The sequence below is a fragment of the Rhamphochromis longiceps genome, linkage group LG23 (genome assembly GCF_057381845.1).
Source record: "Rhamphochromis longiceps isolate RC_006_pf linkage group LG23, R_longiceps_female_GT1.1, whole genome shotgun sequence".
NCBI classification, from domain to species: domain Eukaryota; kingdom Metazoa; phylum Chordata; class Actinopteri; order Cichliformes; family Cichlidae; genus Rhamphochromis; species Rhamphochromis longiceps.
This window is the reverse complement of record NC_140578.1, coordinates 41,436,794-41,459,365: the sequence shown is the minus strand read 5'-3', so window position 1 is coordinate 41,459,365 and position 22,572 is coordinate 41,436,794. Positions and strand designations below refer to the sequence as shown.

At 40.9% G+C, this 22,572-nt stretch overlaps 1 protein-coding gene across 6 annotated transcripts in view; it reads right to left on the bottom strand.

The window, feature by feature from the left end:
- Positions 1 to 9,725: 9,725 nt before the first annotated feature.
- The window catches only part of atp11a (ATPase phospholipid transporting 11A), a 54,005-nt gene continuing 41,158 nt past the window's right edge, over positions 9,726 to 22,572 (bottom strand). The window contains exons 26-32 of one of the 6 annotated variants that reach the window (XM_085399149.1): positions 22,337 to 22,472; positions 20,078 to 20,101; positions 18,626 to 18,691; positions 18,437 to 18,540; positions 18,147 to 18,312; positions 15,902 to 16,004; positions 14,852 to 14,989 (exon numbers count right to left, since the gene is read on the bottom strand). In XM_085399149.1, the coding sequence (XP_085255275.1) occupies positions 15,933 to 16,004; positions 18,147 to 18,312; positions 18,437 to 18,540; positions 18,626 to 18,691; positions 20,078 to 20,101; positions 22,337 to 22,472 (568 nt within the window). In that variant the 3' untranslated portion in view covers positions 14,852 to 14,989; positions 15,902 to 15,932. Of the gene's footprint in view, positions 14,990 to 15,901; positions 16,005 to 16,267; positions 16,358 to 18,146; positions 18,313 to 18,436; positions 18,541 to 18,625; positions 18,692 to 20,077; positions 20,102 to 22,336; positions 22,473 to 22,572 lie in introns of those variants that run through there. The other 5 variants (XM_085399146.1, XM_085399148.1, XM_085399144.1 and 2 more) reach the window with 5 other exon arrangements.

Below are 22,572 nucleotides of genomic sequence, written 5' to 3'. Positions count from 1 at the left end.
ACAATCAGCTGTCATCACCTGGAGCACTATTTGAGGCTGGAACACAGATCCTCTCATCGCTGGATGATTGTACTACAGACGTTAGTGATTCGCCCAGCTCCTGTGAACTTGTGCTTTAGTATTCTTGTGATTCGTGATTTGTGAGTGACTTCCCTTTCCTCTGCTACAGACATTCCTCCCCGAATCTGTGACCTCCCTGCCGTGTGAGCGTGTGTGATATTGGGCAAGAAGACGTGAGCAAGTGTGAGAGAGCTTCCCCATGATTCCCTGGAGTTTGGATTTTCCTTTCACTGTATATATCGTGCACTGGTGCTGTAAATAAACTGTTTTGGAGACATCAAACCACTCTGCTCTTGAGTTCCTTCTACCAGTTTATGACACTTTAAAATGTTCTTCAAGCCAAACGTATGTCCACCGTAAGTAACTTTTTGGCTGCTCCAAATTATTCTTTAGCTTTAGAAGTAGTGTGGAGCTTATGTAGGTACATCTGATTTGGCAAACACGGTTTTCATTGGATAACAACAATGGGGTGGTTCTTGTCGTCTCCTGCCAAACATTTGTTCGGAGATTTGATTGATCTCCTGATTGATAGAGACACATAATCACTGCTCAGATGTGATTGACTGGACTACAAAGGTCATGATTAAAGACAGTTTCATGAAAAGCGCACCATGTGGACTCGGCATGAACTTCAAAAAAGCAGCTAAACTGAATTTCTCAGCTCTCCCTGCCGTGCACAGGTCTGAGCACAGACAGATGACAGACGATATTTATTGACAACGGCTGCTCCGCTTGATAAGACGAGGCATAAAATCAATCAACCTGATTGGTAGACAACATGAAGCAAGGGAGGGAGGAAAGGAGAGCGCCAAGAAGGCTGGAGAGGAATGGTGGTGCTGAAATAGAGGAGTGACTATAAGAAATAAAGGAGGATTGAGGGAAGAAAAGGAGAGGAATGGGTGTTTTCAAAACCTCAAAACATAATTCACGTTCAGAGCAGCGATTAAGCTATTGCTGTGAAAGGGAATCGCAGTGAGTTAGCAGAGAAATGTCAGGTTTTTGCCTCGAGTGCTTGGACTCCATTCAGCATTGAAGAGGGTGATGCACGATAATCAGATTAGTTTGTTTCAGCACTTGTAAAAGGAGACAGTCAGCAGAGTGATGCAGACGGTGTCCCATATTTAGCCACCGCCAACATGAAACAGGCTATCACCTCTTTTCTGTTTACTGGTGCTTGCATCCCATTTAAACTACGGAGGCCAGGCTGGGGACAGCAGAGTCTGAAACTATAGGCGTTAAAATGGGATGTTTGTTTTTTTGCTATTGGCTTCAAATGGCTCAAAAACTGCTATTTTATTTTTACAGCACATTTAATTATATACACAACTTAAAAACCTGTGTAGGCTTACAATGACATAAATTTTACTATTAGTACACTCATAGCAATTCCTTTTCTTTGTGGAAATTTTATAATTACCTACTTTTTACTTGCTAAAAATAAATCAAATAATCCAAGTCACTGTAGAAGACATTCTTTGAGCATTATACAGCTCTGCAAACTTAAAATGAACAAGCTAGTATTTACTTTAAAGTAAAGCCAACTTTCAGCCAGCAGTGTAGCTGCCTAAAATACATGGTTTGCATTTATATTACTGGGATTTTAAAAAAAACTGAGCTCCAGGACCTGCAAGCCTTACAACACGTTAGTTACATTACATAGCATAACAAAACAAGAAATTGAGGCCTTCTCCTTCTGCACCGACCAATCTCGCAGTCAACACAACAGGTGACAAAATAACCAGCAAACAACAAAACTGGGAGAAATCATATACTTTCAAAGCCTCGGCAGGCTCCATCTCTCTGTGTTGACAACAGCAAGAAGACTACAGCCTTAGACAAACAGCAATCAGCATAAAACACCTGCAGCTGGTATAAAAAAAAAAAAAAAGTACCCAGCAAGGAACTGAATCACCAAAGAAAGCCCGCTATGGTAGGAGGAGCAGCAGCGAAGAGACACGCAGATACAGGAAAAAGGCGAACAGAGCCTGTATTTGACTCACATTTGATGTTCAAGAACACTCTCCTTCAGGTCATGAATGCAATATTCATGTGCAGTTTGTTTGTTGACAGACCTCCTCCTATCCTCTCCTTGCTAGTGCCGCTTGCTTTCAAAGGCGCCATGGCTGATTTAATGTTAGCGGCAGCTTCATTTAAATGATGTTGTTGACTTTCTGTTACTTTCTTTTCACTTTACGCTGAATATTTCACCTCCGAGTTTCTTTTCCAGTGGCCTGTCAATTCACGCTATGATGCCGGTGTTTACTTTTGATAATTTTTCATAGTGCAACTGTTTTACTTTTTTTTTTTTTAAGTCAAGCATGTCAACTTTGACCCTCCGTCCCGTCAGTCAAGGCTGCAGTACCCACTTTGACCACTAAGATTGGGTTACCATATGCAGCCTTTACAACCCAGAGAGGCACTGTTTCACTCTTTTGGTGGGAAATTGGTAATAAACTATAAATAAAAGAGAAGAAAAATAAGCAAGACGGTTTTTTTTTATTGTTATTAAGGTAACTAGTGTTATATCATGTTAGCACAAAGAGATTTTAATAGCAATATCATGCTATTGTGGTGGCCCACCAGAGGGCTCCTCTCACACCCAGGTCGGGAGGAGGGGTTCTGCTGTTTTTTGGCGCAATGTGCCCAGTTGTAGTTTCGAGATGAATAAAGTCGGAATGGAAAGTTACAGCTCCTGTGTCGTCTGTACCATACCTCCACATTGGTGCCCCTAGATTTGGACATGTCGAAGGCCATGAATGACGCTGGCCTCACCGTGGATGCACCAGCGAGCCCTCTGCCTCCCGCAGCGGCTACACTCGCCGTGGCGATTCAGTCGACCCGCTAGCCACCCGCTGTGCAATGACCATCCTCCAGGACCCTCCCACACACGGGAAATATGTCGCTCTGAAGGAGCTGCTGTTGCGATACACCCTCTCCGATGCGGAGCGAGCCGAGCAGATTTTCTCCCTCTCGGGCCTGGGTGGGGGCGAACTGATGGAGAGCATGTTGTCCCCGCCCGTGACCGGTTGTTCCCCTTTCGTGGCGCCGTCGCGTTTTTGACTCCGTCCATGCCCTCTCTCATCCGGGCGTACGTGCTTCAGTCAAGCTGGTCAGCGCCAGGTTCATTTGGCCAGGGCTGCGGAAATTGGTGAAGGACTGGGCTGCAGCGTGTGTTCCACAAAGTTCTGCCCCTCAAACCCCTCCGCGTCCCTGGTCGGCGTCTCGACCATGTGCATGTCATACTGGTTGGCCCTCTTCCGCAGTCTCAGGGTTTAACACACCTTTTGACTGTGGTGGATTGCACAACCAGGTGGCCGGAGGCGAACCCCCTGGCCTCCACGACGGCGAGGGGCGGTGGCCAGGGCTTTCGTGTCGACGTGGGTTTCATGTTTTGGTCCCCCCGCTGACATTACCTCGGACAGGGGCCCTCAGTTAGTTTCGGAGCTTTGGTCTGCCATGGCTGATGGCCTGAGGGTCGAGGTCCACCACACCACGGCGTACCACCCACCGGCTAACGGCATGTGCAAGCGATTTCACTGGTCATTCAAGGCCGCGCTCCGGGCTTCCTTGATGGGTGGCAACTGGGTTGACCGTCTTCCCTGGGTTTTATTGGGATTGCGCAGCGCCCTTTTCTGTTCCGGGCCCCGTGCACCACTGCCTGCCTGACGTTTTTGTTCCAAAATCATTGGACTCCTCTCAGTTTGTTTTTGTCAGGCACGATGCTCATCAACCCCCTTTGCGTCCGCTTTATGACGGCCAGTGTTGGTCAAGTTACTTGAAAAAAGTAATCAGTAACTAATTACTGATTACTTCCCCAAAAAAGTAATCCCGTTTCTTTACTGATTACTTATTTTCAAACGTAATTAGTTACTTAGTTACTATTTTTAAAAAATGATTTACAACCTGAATAGGTGATAAAGCGATAGCTCTTTCAGCCCAAGTCTACATTTTCTACATAATCCATCATATAAAATGTAATCAAATGAAAAAGTCTCTTTTTAAAACTTGTTTTATTAGTTTTAATCTTGTAACTTTATGCATCAAGCAAACATTAAATTATATGCAACATTCTCTGACTGGAAGAAATTTGTTTAACATTTAAACCTATTTTCTGCATATTCCAGCATATAAAATAAAATAGTTTTTTGTGTTTACACTCAGTCTTTCAAATAGATGCACGTAAAACACAGCAGAAAATAAATTAAATCAAAGACTTAGCAGTCCTGTTGCTCTATTTTCACCTGTATAGCAGGAGTGGGGCAGGCAGAGGTTTACCCTGGTGCAGGTGTGTCGTAGCGGTCAGTGGAAGGATCTGAGAGTTTCTCTGTGAATTTCACATTCCCGTGGCAGCGTACTGTCGGTGCTTGCTCTGAAGTTTAGGGGTTCTTTTTGCTGAAAAAAAGAAGTTTTCTTCCCACTCATTGAACAGCAGACGCTAATATTTTTGTCACTTTTTACGGAATCAAACTCAAAGTAAGGTCAGTACTTCCACTCTTTAAACGCTGCACTGTCATATGCTCTCCCACACTCGATATATTATCCATTGTTGATCTGCACACAGCTGTTGCCACGAACGTCGCACTCGCTTATATCATTGTCATGAGACACTCTTGCAAACAAATCACGGTTTTAGTAACGCAGTAACGCAGCGTACTTACGGGAAAGTAACAGTAATCAAATTACCTTTTTTGCAATAGTAATCCCTTACTTTACTCGTTACTTGAAAAAAGTAATCGGATTACAGTAACGCGTTACTGCCCATTTCTGATGATGGCCCATATAGAGTTATTAAGCCAAGCCACAAGCACTTCGTTTTGGACTTCGGGGGTTGGCAGAAGGTAGTTTCAGTTGACCGGCTTAAACATCTGCAGGATGATCCATTGGTGCGGGCCCAGGCCCCTCACTGCGGCCGCCCATCTACAGCCGGACTGTTGGATGGTGATCATCATCATGGAACCTATGGCAGGTTCGGCCTGAGCTAGTGGGCCCACAGCCAGTTCTCACCTCCCCGGTTCAGCCATTCTGGCCGTTTGCTTAAGCCCCGTGCTTTGGACTAGTGGACGGTTCTCCTCAGTTCACGCAGAAGATTTTGTTCAGTGATGAGGCAAACTTTTATGTGAATGGTGAAGTTAACAAACAAAACCACCGCTATTGGTCTGACACTAACCCACATTGGATGGATCCCTCCAAGACTGTTGGAACAACAAACGTGATGGTTTGGTGTGGTATATGGGGTACAACGATAGTGGGTCCATTCTTCATCAATGGAGACCTCAAGGCCACTGGATATTTGAAATTGCTACATGATGATGTGTTTCCCTCTTTATACACTGAAGCTGGCACGTTCCCTGAGTTTTTCCAGCAAGATAGTGCACCACCACATTATGGGTGCCAGGTCCGAGCATTCCTAGATCAACAGTTTCCTGGAAAGTGGATTGGTCATCGTGGGCCAGTTGAATGGCCCCAAGGTCTCCCGATCTGCCCCCCTTAGTCTTTTATCTTTGGGGTCATCTGAAGGCAATTGTCTATGGTGTGAAGATACGAGATGTGCAGCACCTGAAACTACAAATACTGGATGCCTGTGCTGGCATTTCTCCTGCGGTGTTGCTATCAGTGTGTGAAGAGTGGGAGAAGAGGGTTGCATTGACAATCCAACACAATGGGCAGCACATTGAACACATTTTATAAGTGGTCAGAAACTTGTAAATAACTCATGAAAGAATAAAGTTACGTTGAAACTAGGCACACCATTGTTTTTCTTGTGACATTACCAATAAGTTTGATGTGTCACATGGCCCTCTTCCTATTGAAAAAAGTTGTATCCAAGATGGCCGACTTCTAAATGACCACCCATCTTGAGGAGTTTGCCCCCTCACATATACTAATGTGCCACAAACAGGACTTTAATATCACCAACCATTCCCATTTTATTACGGTGTATCCATATAAATGGCCCAGTTGTAGTTTGGAGATGAATAAAGTCGGAATGGAAAGTTACAGCTCCTGTGTCGTCTGTACCATGCCTCCACACTATCTCCTTAGGTTTTTGTCTTTTTAGACAAATAAAATACTCTATTTTTCTTACTTTGCACCCACTGTACAAAACTGATATTTCTATAGCAGATAGTGAAAAAAACGTTTCTGTCGTTTAATTGTTTATATTTTACATAATAACATTTGTGTTTATGAACGGGAATGGGGAAGGTCTTTATCAGCAGGAAATGCTATAAAACTTATGAAAATACAGTTAAAAGTCCACAAATCAACCCCTCCTTCACATTTTATGAAACAATTCAGTGGGCCGGATTGGAGTCCTTGCTGGGCCAATTCAGGCACCCGGGCCTTTTGTTTGGCACTCCTGATATGTACAATTCATAATATATATTAACCCAAGTGTGTGTGTGTGTGTGTTTTATTTCCAGACAATCATTAATCACTGCTTTAAACTGCATGCCTTTGTTATAGCAGTTCTCATAAAATATAGGCTATGAAATCATTTGCAGTTCAGATGTGAGACACAGAATTTAGCAGTAACCTTGGGAGAAACATGTGTGTGCATACATAAATTGGTTGCGTGCACTTTAAATGAAGCTTACAGCCCCCTCAGCCTTCAGCTAACTAGAAGTCTTTACAGCTTAGATTGTATTCTATTGTATTTCATTGTATTGCGTGTCAGGACATTGACAAGAGTGACAAAGACGTGATGAGATGAGAGGACAGATGGGGGGGGGGGGGGCTTTCTGCACAATTTACCTCGTTTAGACAAGATGCACAGGCAGAAGGTGATTGAAAACATTAGAGATGGCGATAAGATGGAGAAAGAATAAGCTAAATCTGAAGCACAACATATAGGTAAAATGTTAAAACCTTCCTTGGTGTTCCTCCCATTTATGAGTGTGTGCATCCATCCTGAAAACATCTCCTTTTGAAAACCATAATAATGATAAGAAAACCCTTTGTGCGGATAAAAGAGAAGGCCAGAAAAGAAAAGAAAAAACCCTGTGTACCGAGTCATAAACAATCAGTGGCAAATAACAGCAATTTCACAGCTAATTCGTAGATTTCACGTGTGGATGGCTGCATCACCTCCCTCCATTTAATGCTGTGAATAGATACATGCTGACATTATAACCATGAGATCAAACTCAGGGTGTGTGTGTGTGTGTGTGTGTGTGTGTGTGTGTGTGTGTGGGGAGGTGGAGGTGGAGGTGGAAGGTCTATACTAATAATTTAAGGCTAGCTTGAGTGTATGAACTGCAGGGTGCAGCAAAACACGCTTGTTCCCCGTTACTGCACTTGCCAGTTTTACCTAGCTAAAAGCTGGCTGGCAACAGGTCAGCCAATAAAATCCATGCAAATGGACACACAATCACTTCCTGCATTATTTTCTGTTGTATAGTAACTGTTATAATGGCGAATCCTCGCATTAAACATGGCCAAAGTTTCAAACAACGAGTTCGGCTTGTGTGCAAGTGATCACTGTGAGGGAAAGAAAGACACAGGAGCCCCTCCCACCTGTTGTTCAAACCTTCTTTTTGTGAGGAGCAGCCAATGAGATGAAAGTAGGGTGGTCTAAAAGAGAGAGAAGAGAGAGGCTGCAGTAAGGTCACGTATAACCTAAATACAACTCTGAATAATACAAATCTAATTAAATACAGAGACTAAAATCATCACAGTAAGTCTACTTTAATATTTAAAAGGGCCTCTATAGAGAGAACAGGTTGTGCTTCCCCCCAAAAAAACATTGCATGTGTGTTTGAGTCCTGGGACATCCTGGGTGTGTGTAGAAGTGAAGCCTTTCTGTGCCATCTGTTGGGAGCAACTAGTTGAGTTAAAACTGTCCGTGTGAAGAGCCCGAGACATTTAACCCATCTAAGGGTGGAGAGGAGAATGTGGCAGTGTGTAGTGGCACTGGGACTGTAAAAGAGGGCCATCACAGCCGAAAGAGAAAAAGAGCCCTCCATCCACAGATAAATAGGATGAGAAAACACACAGACACAAACACACACACACACATTCACTTTCATCTCAATGAAAAAAAATGTCTGTTGGTTACTTTAACTTGACACCAAGACAGGTTAAAAAAAAACAAAAGCTTACCAGCACCTGTAAAGTTCACTAATTAACATGCTATATCTCATTTGCTTAATCCGTACAAAAACCAAAGTGGAAAACAAAGACGAATCCAAATTTTACTGGAGGTTGAAGTGTTTCCTGACTGGGGACCATGAACATCCCAGAGTCTCCTGTTTGGGTGGGGGAAGCGGTTCCACATGGAGGCTTTTGTGAGGATTAAGCAAATGAGATACAACTTGCTGAATAATGAGCATTAGGGGCACTAGTAGGTGGATTTTGTTACCCTTGGACCGCTTGCCATTTCCGCCTATTTCCACCTCTTTGTGCTCAGTTGAGTTAGCAGTCTAGTTTTAACTCTGGGCTAAAGTGCTTTTCCCAACAAAAAAAAAAAACATGTCAAACTTCAACACTTATTTCAAAAAGAGGACTTACAGGATTAGCGCCTATTGAAAGCTTGTATTTTTAAAACAGTCACCTGTTGCTTCCAGAGTTGCAGCTTCGGGGAGATAAGTGTGGCCCTTATATATGTGACAGATACGCCGTCTCCGATTGGGAGCCACATCCAGATTTTTCCTCTGCCAGTCCCATTTCTGTCTCCACCGTTTCATTACTTGGGGGTGTGAATTCATCTCCCGTCTTTGTCACGAAACCTTCGCAAGCACACACCAAAGTGCTCCGAGCAATCCAACCTCAAGCAGCGCAAGAAGGAAACAGGTGATGAGGAGGTTGTAAAGGACTCTGTTACACCTTAAATTACACCGCCCACCATTCTATATAATTTTGGAGTCTCTACTAAGTAAGACACCGTAAAGATTCGTTTAAAAAGGTCTTCACACTGCGTATTCATGGTTGAAGTTTTTCAGAAGACTTTTGGTTTTTCCATCTGAAAGGTGACTGCATGAGTCACTGCACTTTAACTCGTGATAAAAAACATTATTTAAAAAAAAAACAACCTTATACAATATAAACGCGATGCAGCATTTCATATCTACATTTCTTTTTCTGTGCAACCCCCCCCCCCCCTCCCCCCTTCTTCTTCTTCTTCCCCAGATTTCACCTCTGACAGTCTTGCCCTAGATATTTCTCTATCCCTGTCAGACACACTTGCAGGTCTCATCGGCTGCCAGCTGTGGAGGAGAGGACGTGGAGATCAGCGCAGATGAGAAGTGAAAAGGATGAAGGGAAACCAATCGATCCATAAACCTCCATCCTAATCTTGTTGACGTCCTCAGATGGTGCAGACAGGAGCCCTGGAGCAACTTTGGAGAACATATTAAATCCAAAACATAAATAAATTTTTAAAAATGACTTTTTTAACCATTTCCTGTGTTGTTTTTAAACACAGCCAGTATTTGAGCTTGAGACAACACTGGCGTGCACACAGGTGGGTTGCGCGCACACACACACACAGACACACACACGATCTCTCTACTAAAGAAACTTTTGATTAATTTCATCAGCTTCACATATGTTGACTTGTCAGCTCCTTCAGCCTTTAGCAGCACATCAAAAGCACATCAGAAGCACTCGGCTGCACCCTCCTGGCTGAAGCGTGTAGTGCAGCTTTTTTCATAAGAAGAATTTTGTAACACATTTTCGCTTTTATTTCCAAGCAAATGTACAGATGTTCGCCATTTACAGCCACAGAAAGGTTGGCAAAAATCCACAAGATATGACCGTTTAAAAACTGTATACAAAAAGAGCCCAAAAAACTGTACATTCAGTAACATAACTACATTTAAATATTGTTCATACATGTATATACAGTACTGTATCTCAGTTCGTAGATACTGCCGGTTATGTGAAGTGCAGCTCGCTATACAATAACACATTTTCCAAAAAAAGATAACATTTGAGTTGAAAGGCCATCAGTTCAAAGATTCAGTGTGGACTGGTACAGAAGGTCTGTTGATGGCTTTCAAAGTTTCTACAGCGAGGTGTCGGTCCTCAGGAATGACGGTTCAGTGCAGGGGTACCTCCGTGAAACAACTAACACCACAAATCTCTTTGTCCTTTTGTTTAAAGCTATGCATACAGACATACAAGTGTCCACTTTTTTTGCCACAATCCAGTGTGTTTGTTGGAATATTCTGAGATATAAAGAAGACACACATTAAATACTGTCTCTGAAAAGTAAAACAAAAAAAGAGGGGTTTCTCAGATACCCCTCCCCCAAAATAGCAGTGCAGTAACTTTTCATTTTTGTAAGTTATTGAGACTTCCAGATGCCTCCAAGGACCATGCTTAGTTACCACTGTGTAAGTACTGATCTGAGATCTCAGACAGGATAATGGATTCTTCACTGTCATGGTTGACATTTGAATATAAGTGACTCTCTGTCGCTTAGCTAGTGCTAAGAGGTCACATTTGTTGCAGAGAGACATTTACAAGCAGCTTCAGTTTGATTATACTTATTGCTTCTCCCAGCTAGTTTAGTCCTGTGGTCATAGTGTCTGTCAGCTCTCACATGGCATTATATTGTAGACTTTTGTTTTTCCCCCCTCCCATTTCATTAACAATTGTTGTGTTATTTGTGTGATTCTTTAGCAGTTAAGGTACTGAAGCCTTGGTACATTGTTTACAATGAAAAACATCTTTCTAGTCCAAAGGCCAATCAGAATTCAGGGCAAACAATAAATGGAGAGACAGGATCTTTGTTTTCTTCATTCAGATAATAAAAACAACAACAACAAAAATCCAGTATTTTCTAACTTACTTCAATTGTTCTAAGTCGTAGAGCCCGACGGATATATGATTTTTTTTAACTGATATATGGTGATTTAAAAATCCAATTTTCTGATATATGTGCTGATTTTTTTCTCCATTTCAAGTACAAAAACACATTCCCCTAATATTTGTCACGTGTAGTTATCAGTTTGCTTATTTAGGCTCAGATTACCTGTTTATTATGTTTGTTTGTTGCCAAAAGGGATGTTGCACAGTGCCCTCTGATGGACAAACTATGCACTGTCCTCATAGCATAACTGAAGGTTGTCTTATTGGCTGTTACAAATACTGATGCCAATACATCGGAAAATAGCTAATATCATTCGATAAATATCGAAATCTGCTCTACTAAGCAGATCAATCTGGAATGTTCTTCTTTTTTTGGTGCGTAAAGCAGCAACAGAAAATACCTTTTTTTTTTTTTTGGAATTTGGCCAAACCAACCCTTCATTTTAGACAATTCCAACAGTACAAGAAACCCTTTTGCTTTACCATCAACTTTAAATCTCCGAAACTTGGAGATGGAAAAAAACAAAAGAAAAGAAAAACTACCATTGATCACCTGTAGCTGATTTGAAAAAGCAGAGCTGGAGCTCTTCAAGTCTGTGGTCATAAAAGGGAGAATTTTCCACATTGTACATAATCAAAAACAATTAAAAAATAACATTTCAGAGACAAATGCCCTCATGGGCATTTATTTAAAAAAAATTTAATACAAGCTATAAAAAAAACAGATACTAAACATAAGTGGTATTTGTTCATTGACTGTGTGTCAGTTCTGCTTGTTCAGTAGAAGTCTGCATAAAAACTCGATTTCACATTCGCCTTTTCACCTACAGTAGTTATTTCATTCCTCCAGTTACATCCATCATCTGCTGTGCCCTTGTACCACTGAAGCGCCTATTAACAGTATCAAATTGACCACAAAGCAAAGCAAAGACAGGCTGTGAAAACTAGCACAAGGCACCTAATGTAAAGCAGCTAAAGAATCTCTAGCAGCAACAAGGCTTTGGTTCATAGAACTAAAAACATCAGATCTACTGTCTCACGATGGATGAGTCGATGTATGAACGGAGGAACGACAGAGAAGACGCAGAAGGGGATGGATGAAATGATGATGATGAGGCAGATGGAGACAACTGTCACAGAGGTAGGAACAGCTTCAACATCACTTCAAGAGAGGGAGGGTGTGAGGGAGAGAGAGAGAGAGAGAGACAGAGACAGAGGGTACGAGTTGAAACAGGAAAGTGTGAGACAGAATTCAAAGAGCGCACTGTAAAGGCCCTTTTTTTTAAGCTGGAGAATCTCATTAGATTTCTCTAACACCGTTATAAGGCTTTTAAGGGCGGGAGCACTAAACTGTTAGATGCTACAATCAACCTGATCTGCAGAGCTAAAAAGCATCTTATTCTATTGAGATGAGGTGGAAAATGAGTATGAAAGGATATTAAGACGCTCGCTTCTCTGTCACATTATTAAAATAGATTTTTTTCACATTTTTTGTACATGCAATTTTTTTTTTTACACTTAAGAACCCCATATATACTTATTCTTCCATTTTCTACTGTACACAGAATATGAGAGGACACTTTGCTGTGTTACTGGTCAGTTAAAGGTCGTCTCACGGCCAATAAAAAAAAGTGTTTCTATCTCGATTCCTTTTTTTTCTTTGAATTGGTTGTGCCGGCTGTTTGTTTCATAATTTAATACATTATCAATGATTTGATATTTATTTAAGGCATCAAACCATTTGGGGCACTTTGAGTGAATTATATTAAAAGGAGAAATATATATAATTTTAAAGTGCTTCAATCAAAGTAAATACAAGCAACCAGCTATTATCTAAAGGTGATCATAAAGCGTTACCTGCTGTTTCTTTGGTAAATGATATCAGTGAAAAATACAGCAGAGTTTACAAGACGACATTAAGGCAATAAGAAACAGCCAGGTAGCGGTCACACAAGCAGTTCCTCTGTGTTCTACTACAAGACATTTAGTCATCCAAAGATAAGGTAAGTTTACAATCTATGTTCAAGATGATAGGACAGATGGAGATTAACAGATACACACACAGTCTTCTATCAGCACACACAGATACGCACGCAAACTTCTAACACACCAAAGCTCTAAGCTACCTAAATGTGACTCTGAAAGTTTAAATGTTGGCTGTATGACATGTTCACAAAGACCAACTCCTACTGACTCTGCTATTGGAGCCCAGGAGTAGCCAATGAGATACGTACGTGCAATATGACGCATTCCCATGTTTTGGTCTATTTGTGCCGTTTGCATTCTCTGTATTTACACCCTATGTGCTGTACAGTATGATGATGATCTCAATGCATACATGTTGGCTTTGGTATCGACGTAAACACTGCTTTTGTTCACTTTATAAAACAAAATGTAACTATTATATATATATATATATATATATATATATATATATATATATATATATATATATATATATATATATATATATATATATATATATATATACACACACACACATTTAATCAAGTGTTTCAATTTTACTATCAAAGTAACAAATTACCATGGAAACAGGATAAAAAAAATGTGAAAAATTGTAATTTGCCTACAATATTTGCACTTGTTGCATTTCAGCTTACATTTAAAAAACATAATCATGCTCAAAATACTGACTTTAAGTAATCAGATTACATGTAAATTTTCCATGTATTTTTGTTATTTAAGTAAACTGTTAAATTGTCACCAGCATATATTTCTTAATGTCAAATTATTTAAATAAATGAACCTCTGTTTTTCTTTTTCTATTTCAAGATCATTTTGCTCTAAATTATTGCTTCATGTTTATGACAGCCAAGAGGCTTTTCTGTGTTTTGTCGCTAAGGGTGAGCTAGTTTAAGAGCTTTCAAAGCTCCCACACGTTTTTAAACCAGACATATTGTGACACAGAAAGCACCATGAGCTACGCTTTTCTGTCATTATTAACTGACTTGACCACCGTTTGCCATCTAATCAAAGTTAGGACAATCAGCTTGCTGTATCGTTTGCACAAATGAATCAGAAATTAAGCAAAAATTGTATCTCATCCCGATATAAAATAATTTAATTCCCCTATACGGCTACTTCCGGGCTCCATAGACTAATTTTTCAACATTTATTCTTCCTTCTACTACAACCCTCCTTACAATGATGCAGTTTCTGATCCCAGAGTCCTAAGCAGTGTTTCTGGATAACATGTTTGCACACAGGCAACACCAGTTAGTCCTAAAAAGAGGCAAAACAGACAGAAGGGAATAAAGACAGATGGCAGCGACTGAAGACAAGAAAATGTTTGATCACAGAAAGCTTAAGCTAGCTCGAGCACGTCTACAGTCGTCCTCATTATCATCATTCCGGTCATAGAACATCAGCATGATTATCACAATAGCCATTAAAACACCCTAATAATCAGAGTAAAGTACACTTCAGCTACCATCAAAGGCAGGCAGGCGTAAAGGGCCAGTGCACATATTTTTCATGTGAAACACAAGCTCGAGTCAGTTTGTTTGCTGTGACATCATTACACTGAGCCCTTTGCACGTTGTGGCAGCGAACCAGGCCCTGCCGACGGGGTCCACTCCAGAGCCGTCCAGCAGTGCTTTGCGCCACACTTGGCTGCTAACTTGACAGAAATTATGAAGGTCACTTAGCATTGCAGTCTCCTCAACTGTTTATTATTTTACTCCAACTCAGTAACGTCGAAGCAAGTAAGTAAGCTCCAAAATTGCTTTCCACCAATTTATCTGAGTAACTCCATGTGGATGACATTGTTTCTGATATTAGAATATAAGATTTAAAAAAAATACCCCGGAGAAAAAGAAATAAATTAGACTGAGGTCTCAGGCCCGGCCCCGCTGTAATTGTACCCCTGCCTTGAATGGCGGGAGCTATCAGCAAACCGGAGGAGGGGGGTGAAGGTGCAGTAGTCTGGCGCTTTTTGCCAGCGTGTGAACATGACTTTCTTGGTAAAGGGTTCAGACCTTCGAGGGTTCCTTTGGTTTTCCGAGCCTCGCCGGTGGCTGCTACCCTTAGACGGAGCGTGGAGGGAAGCCAAGGGGGTGAACTCAGACAGCTGGCCCTTGTAGAGTTTATCTGCATTCTGTATGAGGGTACAAAGGGAGGAATAGGGGACAAGGAGGAAGAGAAAGTTCAGAGAAAGTAAAGAATAAAACATGGCACTTGTGGAGTAATGCAAAAGAAGAAGGTGGTAACACGTCGCAGCTGGCCATAGTTTGAACAGATAGCATGTGACTTGGTGGAGTCAAGTCTCCATCCTGTAACAATGCCTCTGTGAGGTCCTGAACTACAAAACTGCCTGTAAACCAGGACTCTTCACCTGATAGCCATCAACCCCATCAATGCCCCCAAGGCTTAATGAGAGCAATGAGCATTATGTGCTGTTAGAGCAACTTATTAATGCTCATTATAACTAAGTCTGGGCCTCTCTTATATAAACCAATATAATCAGCATATAAGCATTTAAGATTATATATTTATTACCTAACACTAACAAATATGAATACATCTGCATACTGCAGGCACCTGATCCTGGGCACAATGCTACATCCTCAAGCTTCAGTTGTTTTTAAATGAATAAAGTATTTCATTTCCTTTAGTTTAATTTGCCAGCTGTGAGGTTAAATTTTCCATCCATTCTGTTCAGGTTTAAAAGCAAGCATGTTAAGAGCAACAAAAAAATAATAAATCATAAACACCAAAAACATGCAAATGTCAACAAAAAGCTAAACATGCGTTCATTTCCTCTGCAAATATTACTTTTCTGTCTCTGTAGCAACACATTATACCACTAGATGGTGCTAAAGCTCCATGTGAGAAATCACCCAGCTGGAAGTAAAGTCAGTTGAAATACCTGAAGAAAATGGTTGAGCTTTTAGGACCTTCATACAAATAAAGCACACACCCCAACCCTTGTGTTAGTCAAATACAACAACCCAAAGTCAAACCACACCAGTTAACCCACCATCACACAGCAGCAACGTGTGCATTTTACCGTGCTGAAGCCCTGTAGGCTTCTGTGACAGCTACTCCATCAACAAGGAATCAGAGCTCATGTAGGCCAGGGCCCTCTCATACCTTTTATTATCTCTCCCTTGCTGCAAATATACACACACACACACACATTTGAAGACAAACACATCTACCATACGGACTCAAAATTGAAGCATCAAAGTAAGAGTGGTTTCTAAAACAAAAGGTGATTAAGGCCACACTGAATCAAGATGTAGATGCAAAGGCATGCAGTCAGATAAGACTGTAACTTCATGCAAAACAGTGGAAATGACAAAGTAACAGGATACAGACTGAAAGGAAAATAAAGAGAAAGACGAGACAGTAGGAAAGGCTGAGGGTCACCTACAGAAGGGCTGGGTTAGAAACTGATTCTGCTGGAGGTCTGAGACAGCATAAAGATGGTGGAAGGCTCGGAGGCAAGGCACCGACGCTTAGTCTGCCAGGGAGGAGAACCACAGAGGGAGAAGGAGGAGGAAGCAAGAGATCAGGAGGGGTGAACAAAGGCAGGGAAGAGTTACAGCTGGGAAAGAAACATGTCAATACTTGTGCAATACTTTTGTAAATAGTCAACGGTGCAATAGACTCAATACTTGAAATGTGCAATTCACTTGTATTTTTATTTTTATTCCTATTTATTATATTTATCCCCTTCGTATATTTTATTTATATTGTCTCTGTATTTATATATATGTGTGTGTGTATAACTCTGTAACTTCTGTCGGTGCTGTGCTTTTTTGGAAATCGAATTTCCCAGAGGAACCCACCCGAGGGATTAATAAAGTTCTATCTAATCTATTCTAATCTAATCTAATGTCAGATCTTCCAAAATGCCACATGATCAGTTTATGAGATAGACAGCAGCATGTAAACATTCTTCTTAGGCTTCTCAGGAGAGACTGGATCATACTGGAAAGTCTTTGGTGATGGTTATTAGCTCTCCACAACCACAGTTATCAGGGAGGTTATAGGAAAATGAGTTTGGGATGTAGAGGGAGAAATAATTAGCATCTGTAGGAAAAGGAAGTGAAGCAGACTGCACTGCAGCCTTCCCAGAAAGGCTGACATCACTCATCTAGTGCTATCCATGCAATGCACCTACTCATACAAAAACATTTGTGTTGTGTTTTTCAGTAACTCCACTGTAACTGGATCCCAGTGCTTCATATATTATGTATCATTATATCGTCTTGTTTTTTTATGGACATAATTTCTTCTGTCAACTTTCAGTGGAATACTGAATATTTCAGTATTTTGCTGCTAATGAATGCCTTCTGCCATTCATTATTTCTGAGCCACATGTCAGTGTTTATACACCTAATCGTGTTTTTCTGGTCCAATCTTTCAGTCCTGATGAATCAGTATGCATCAGATAAATAACTGCTGTTAACGCTGCTCTTTCAGCGCCTCAGAGTTGAAATCAGTCCATAGCTTTGAGTTTATTCTCTTTTTTACATAAGCAGGATGTTTTTTTTATCCCATCTTTCCTTCTTTCTTCTTACTGTGCAGCATTATTTAATGTTCATTTTCAAAACTGCTCTGAAATAAAGTTTCGATTGCAATTTTCCTTCTTTTATACACTGTTTATGAAACTCTAATGCACATTTCCACACTGCAACCCATTAACAATTAATGCCTTTAGAGGCACTCCTGGTTCAGCAGAGGACACTGTTCTTATTCTCCATTAATAAAACACAGAACTCTGAGTGTTAACCGCTAAAAAAAATACACACTATTGTGCGCATTCCTCTTAAAAATTAAAGGAGCGCTGCACACAGACACAGAGGCTTAACTACCAAAGCAGGGATGTAGCCACACCCTGCATACCTCTGCTGACCCACAATTGTCAGTTCGACATGTCAGGAACTGAAACATCCCAGTGAATAATAAACAGTAAACGCAGGTAGCTTGTAGGTAAATACACAAAATTGATTTCTGCCTTGCAAAAGGCAGGGGGCGCTGTTTGACCTGTGTAAACTGAGCTTTCTTGCATTTTTCATTATTAATATTCATGTAGAAAAGAAGCAGCGACCTTTATTGAAGAACAAATGAAGTAATGGTTAACGAACACGTCCTACTTTGGCAGGAAGCAAAATATTTACGGGATGTGTGGTCATCAGTCTTCTTGCATTACTGCAATTATTCCAAAATATCCATAATACTTTAAAAAAGATTTGTTTTTTTTATTTATGCAACTACTCTCTATTTCTGCAAGCATTTGTGCCCACCTGTATGCGCTCAGTAGTGGTGGGCCACAGTGTCCTCCATATGACCTTCTTCACCACATCTGGCAACAGACTGGCTGTTATCAAAAGGATTATACTGAGCCAGGCTGGGCCACTGGACAACATCTGCATGAACACATAGTACATTCTCTGGTAGTTGAGGAATGGCCTGTAAGAGAGGAAACGACTGCATGAAAACAAATGCAATAAAACATCTAATAAAACGTCACTCTGACTGACACAGTTTTACATCAAGTAAACATTTAAATACAAAAATATTTCTTTAATCATACCAGATGATTCCACCCCACAGCAGGGAGAATACCACAAAGAAGATCAGTGAGCCCCAGATAACGAAATGATTGATCCAAGTCCAGTAATGAGTATCTAGGGCCAGCTACGACACAGAGACGATGGAAGTGAGACTGGAACCAGACTTGCCTGGGTGTTTCTGTGATGTTCTGATGTGTCTGTGTGGTTACCTTGAATGTAACAGTGAAGACTAGCACAGTGAAGACGAGTGTCCCAAATGTCCAGTTTCCAAACATCTGCAGAAGGTAAAAAAGCAGCTGCTGTTATTGATCAGGAGATTTGTGCATGAAACACTTTCAACTTCTTGTTTTTTTGTTTTATTTATTTTATTGTATGTTTGATGTGAACAGATTCTAAGCACCTGTTAAAGTAAATAATTTTACTTGTGCTTATTCAGTACTTAAATGCTCAGCACACCTGCGTTAACATGCTTTTCGGATGACATGACTAGGCTACGAGGTAAAAGTTGACATATTCAAGTAAGGAATCAATCAATCAAACAGATGGCAGTGTGCTCAGGTAGCAACATTCAGGTGAGGAGCTGGTTATCAGATGACTGATGGATGGAAAACAGGAGGATGATGTGATTGTATAGCTGAATATTCCTATCAGTCTCTTCTGTGAGTGAAACCCTTTTACATGAACACTAAAAAAGTCATCGTGCACATTTAAGACCACCACGATGCAGGGCAGCTTCTTCACTACAACTTACACAATGAGCTCCTTCAGCATTTTGTGCAGCACTAAAACTGGCATATTTTCCCTTTATTGTAATTATTCGGAGGTGTTATATTAAGAGGTACATGGGGAACATAGTGATTCTAGTACACCATAACTGAGAAGTGACCGTTGCATGATTTTCTTTTTTCACAGGCCTGTGGCAATAAGATGAAGCCCAAAACCAAAAATGAACTAGTATCATAAAATTTAAAGTATGGGTACACTGAAGGTCATCAAAACTGCTTGGGCTACACTATACTTCTGCTAAAAACAGGCACCTTGGGTGAACCGTGATAAATAAAGTTAAAAAATAAAAATGATGAGCATGAAATGATAAAATAAAAGCTTTTCAGAGGCAGCTTCCAAATGCAGCTCTGATTTTTACATTGTTAGTACAAGTATAGTACAAGCTACTATCAGATACATTACAACATAAATTGTAGCGCTACAGAAACACTCGCATGAGGCAGAAAAATGATTTTTATCATTGATCAGATGCATTTCAATGTTTTTCTTTCACCTTTTCTTTTTCTAACATTTCAAAAGCTTCAGATTTGCTTCCTGTTTATGTGTTTATAAGTAATCCTATAAAAAGTTGTAATGCTTTAGGCAATGATCTCTAACTGTTACATAATGGAAGCAGGAGCACTTATGCCTAACATCTGCCACAAACAAAGCACACAGGATGTATAACTAAGGTGTTTGGTCACTGACAGCTGGACACATGAGCATGGGTCTGGGAAACAGAGAGTCACTACAGAAAAGCCTACAGCTGACGTATCTACAGCAAGCACTGAGGGCCGGACATGAGATGAACAGCAGTTTGTATCAGGCTGTGTGACGGTGGCGAAACAGGGAAGTGAAACTAAGGAGAGACGACAGAGAGACAGCGACAGGCTTACCATCTGTGTGTTGGTTGTCATTAGCTGGGAGGAGGAAAGAGAAGCAAAAAGAAAAACCAACACAAAGGTAAGAGGATAGGAAGAAGAAGAGCATGTGACCAGAAGAAAATCATAATAACATAAACAGTTTTATGGCTGAAAGGAAAAAAATTGAAAAGAATTGGATGCAAAAAAAAAAGAAGAAGAAAACCCAAGTGAAATCAAGCAACTCAAAAACAGTTCAACATGTTTCTGGGAGAGTAATGCAGCTTGAGAAATTAAACAAACCAAATAGAGAACAGAGAGGAAGATGATGGGAACCCCGCCATGCTGTCGTGTCTTACTAGAGATTTATGCTTCAGCGGGAAATCTATGCTGTTACCTGCAGCGTAACCGCAAACCCCGCTAAAGCCTATGGCGTAACCTGGCGTGGACCTCGGTGGGAAGGAAAAAAATCCCAGTATTTTATCTGGGACACGATCACATGGTAATTACCACATAATGCACCAGCACAAGTGTGAATCCTGCCAATAGCATCGGCCACTTATGTAGGTTATGTTATGGGCTCTAAAAAGATTTCCCGCAGAAGTCTAAATAAGGCCTTAGATATAAACCACACGTCATCAGATTTTACTTAAACATCTATATACCGTAAATGTCGGGCTATAAGCCGCTACTTTTTGCACAAGCTTTGAACCCTGCGGCTTTTAGTCAGGTGCGGCTTTTCTATGGATTGTCCCTGATTTTTGTCATATCGTAAGACGATTTGTTTTGTGTGTTCCGCTGTTGTACGGCACTACGTTGCCTGGCGGAAGGATCGGGGTTCAAGAGTGGTATGTTAGTCACATGTCCGTCCGCCAGGCAACGTAGTGCCGTACGAAGTAGCGCGAAAAACAAACTTCAAAGTAGCGCTACGCGTTCAGCGGGAGTCGTGGATGATGAGCGGCGATAAACTTGCAAGTTATGCCCAAAAAGCAAGTTATGCCCAACTCCACCGGTGGATTCTGACAGCGTGGAAAAGTGTGAAAACATCCACGATCACCAACGGATTTTGAAGGGCTGGACTGCTGCATGATGGAGAGGAGGACACCGCCACGGCCCTTCTGAGGGTGTTCGACTCTGACACTGACAATGAGGATTTCTTTGGTTTTGAAAGTGACAACGAAGGAGAGAAGCGGAGAGTGGATGACGAAGCCATCCTGAGCCTGTTTGTATCCGACACTGGAGAAGAGGACTTTGGTGGTTTTAGTGCGTAGGAAGAAGAGAAAGATGGTGGTGAATGACTGACTTTTCTTCTTGTTAAAGCTGTGTCACTGCACCTGAGCCTAAAAGGTAGGCCGAATCTATTGTTCTGGTGTGCTGTAGGTTATTGTTATGTACTACATGTGCAAATATGTACCCATAACTTGTTTTTCAAAATATTAATAAAAGTGATGTCTCCAAACAGCCATCTCTTTCCTGACAATTCCCTTTGTGCATATTCTCTTACATATGATAAGTCAACATTGAAACACCTGCGGCTTTTGGTCAGGTGCGGCTAATGTATGTACAAAACAGGATTTTCCCCTGATTTTAGCTTGTGCGGCTAATATTTAGGTGCGCTTTGTAGTCCGGGAAATACGGTATATATAATTATCCAACTGACATTAAATATTATTTACTAAAAGGCAAAATAGTCTTCAAACTTTATCAGCCAACAACCTGCATTTTCAAGTGACATAAATAACCATCCAGTACAAGGTCATTATTATGAGAAATTACTTGACCATAATTATCTCATAACTACATGTAACTACCAGATAGTTACTTTTTCAAACACAATAATGTGCAGTGTCAGGAAAACACATTTATAATACCAGATCCATTTACACTACAGGGTTAATGTTAGTTTGTGCTACAACTTGATCAGTTTCTGCAAGCAATACAATAAGCTACGTGTCAGGCATTAGCCAGGCCATTATAACCTGTCAGCAAAGCACAGTACAGCCAGTATATTTAAAAGTAAATCCATTTTGCTTACAGAGCAAAATGTGGTTGAGGAACAAGCTGAGACCTAAAACACTGTCACTATGTTCCCTAACTAACCCCAAACACCACAAGAAGACTAAAAAGTCAGATGACAAACAGAAAACAGATGGAGCTTGTGGAAAACTGAAGTAGCCTATAGATAAAATAGGCAGTTACTATTTTTCCTTTACTTTGAACTTTACTTTAAATATTTTCCAGGCCTTTTTCTCCTTGTTTCAATTAAAGAGCCTGTCAAAGCCACATGGTTATTACCTGTCCATTGCTGGTGAAGGTGGTGTTGTCAAACAGGAAGTAAGCACCAAAGAACATCACAATGGCATCATAAACGCCCAAGACTGTCCAGTATATGAAGGTGGGCCACCGCAGCAAAGAGTTCTTAGCAATATCTCTGTGTAGATATACAGAACAGAGATCACATGTTTATAGATTAATATCACAGTACACTGCCTGCCTCACAGCCAATGAGTCTCTAATAGTATAATACATAC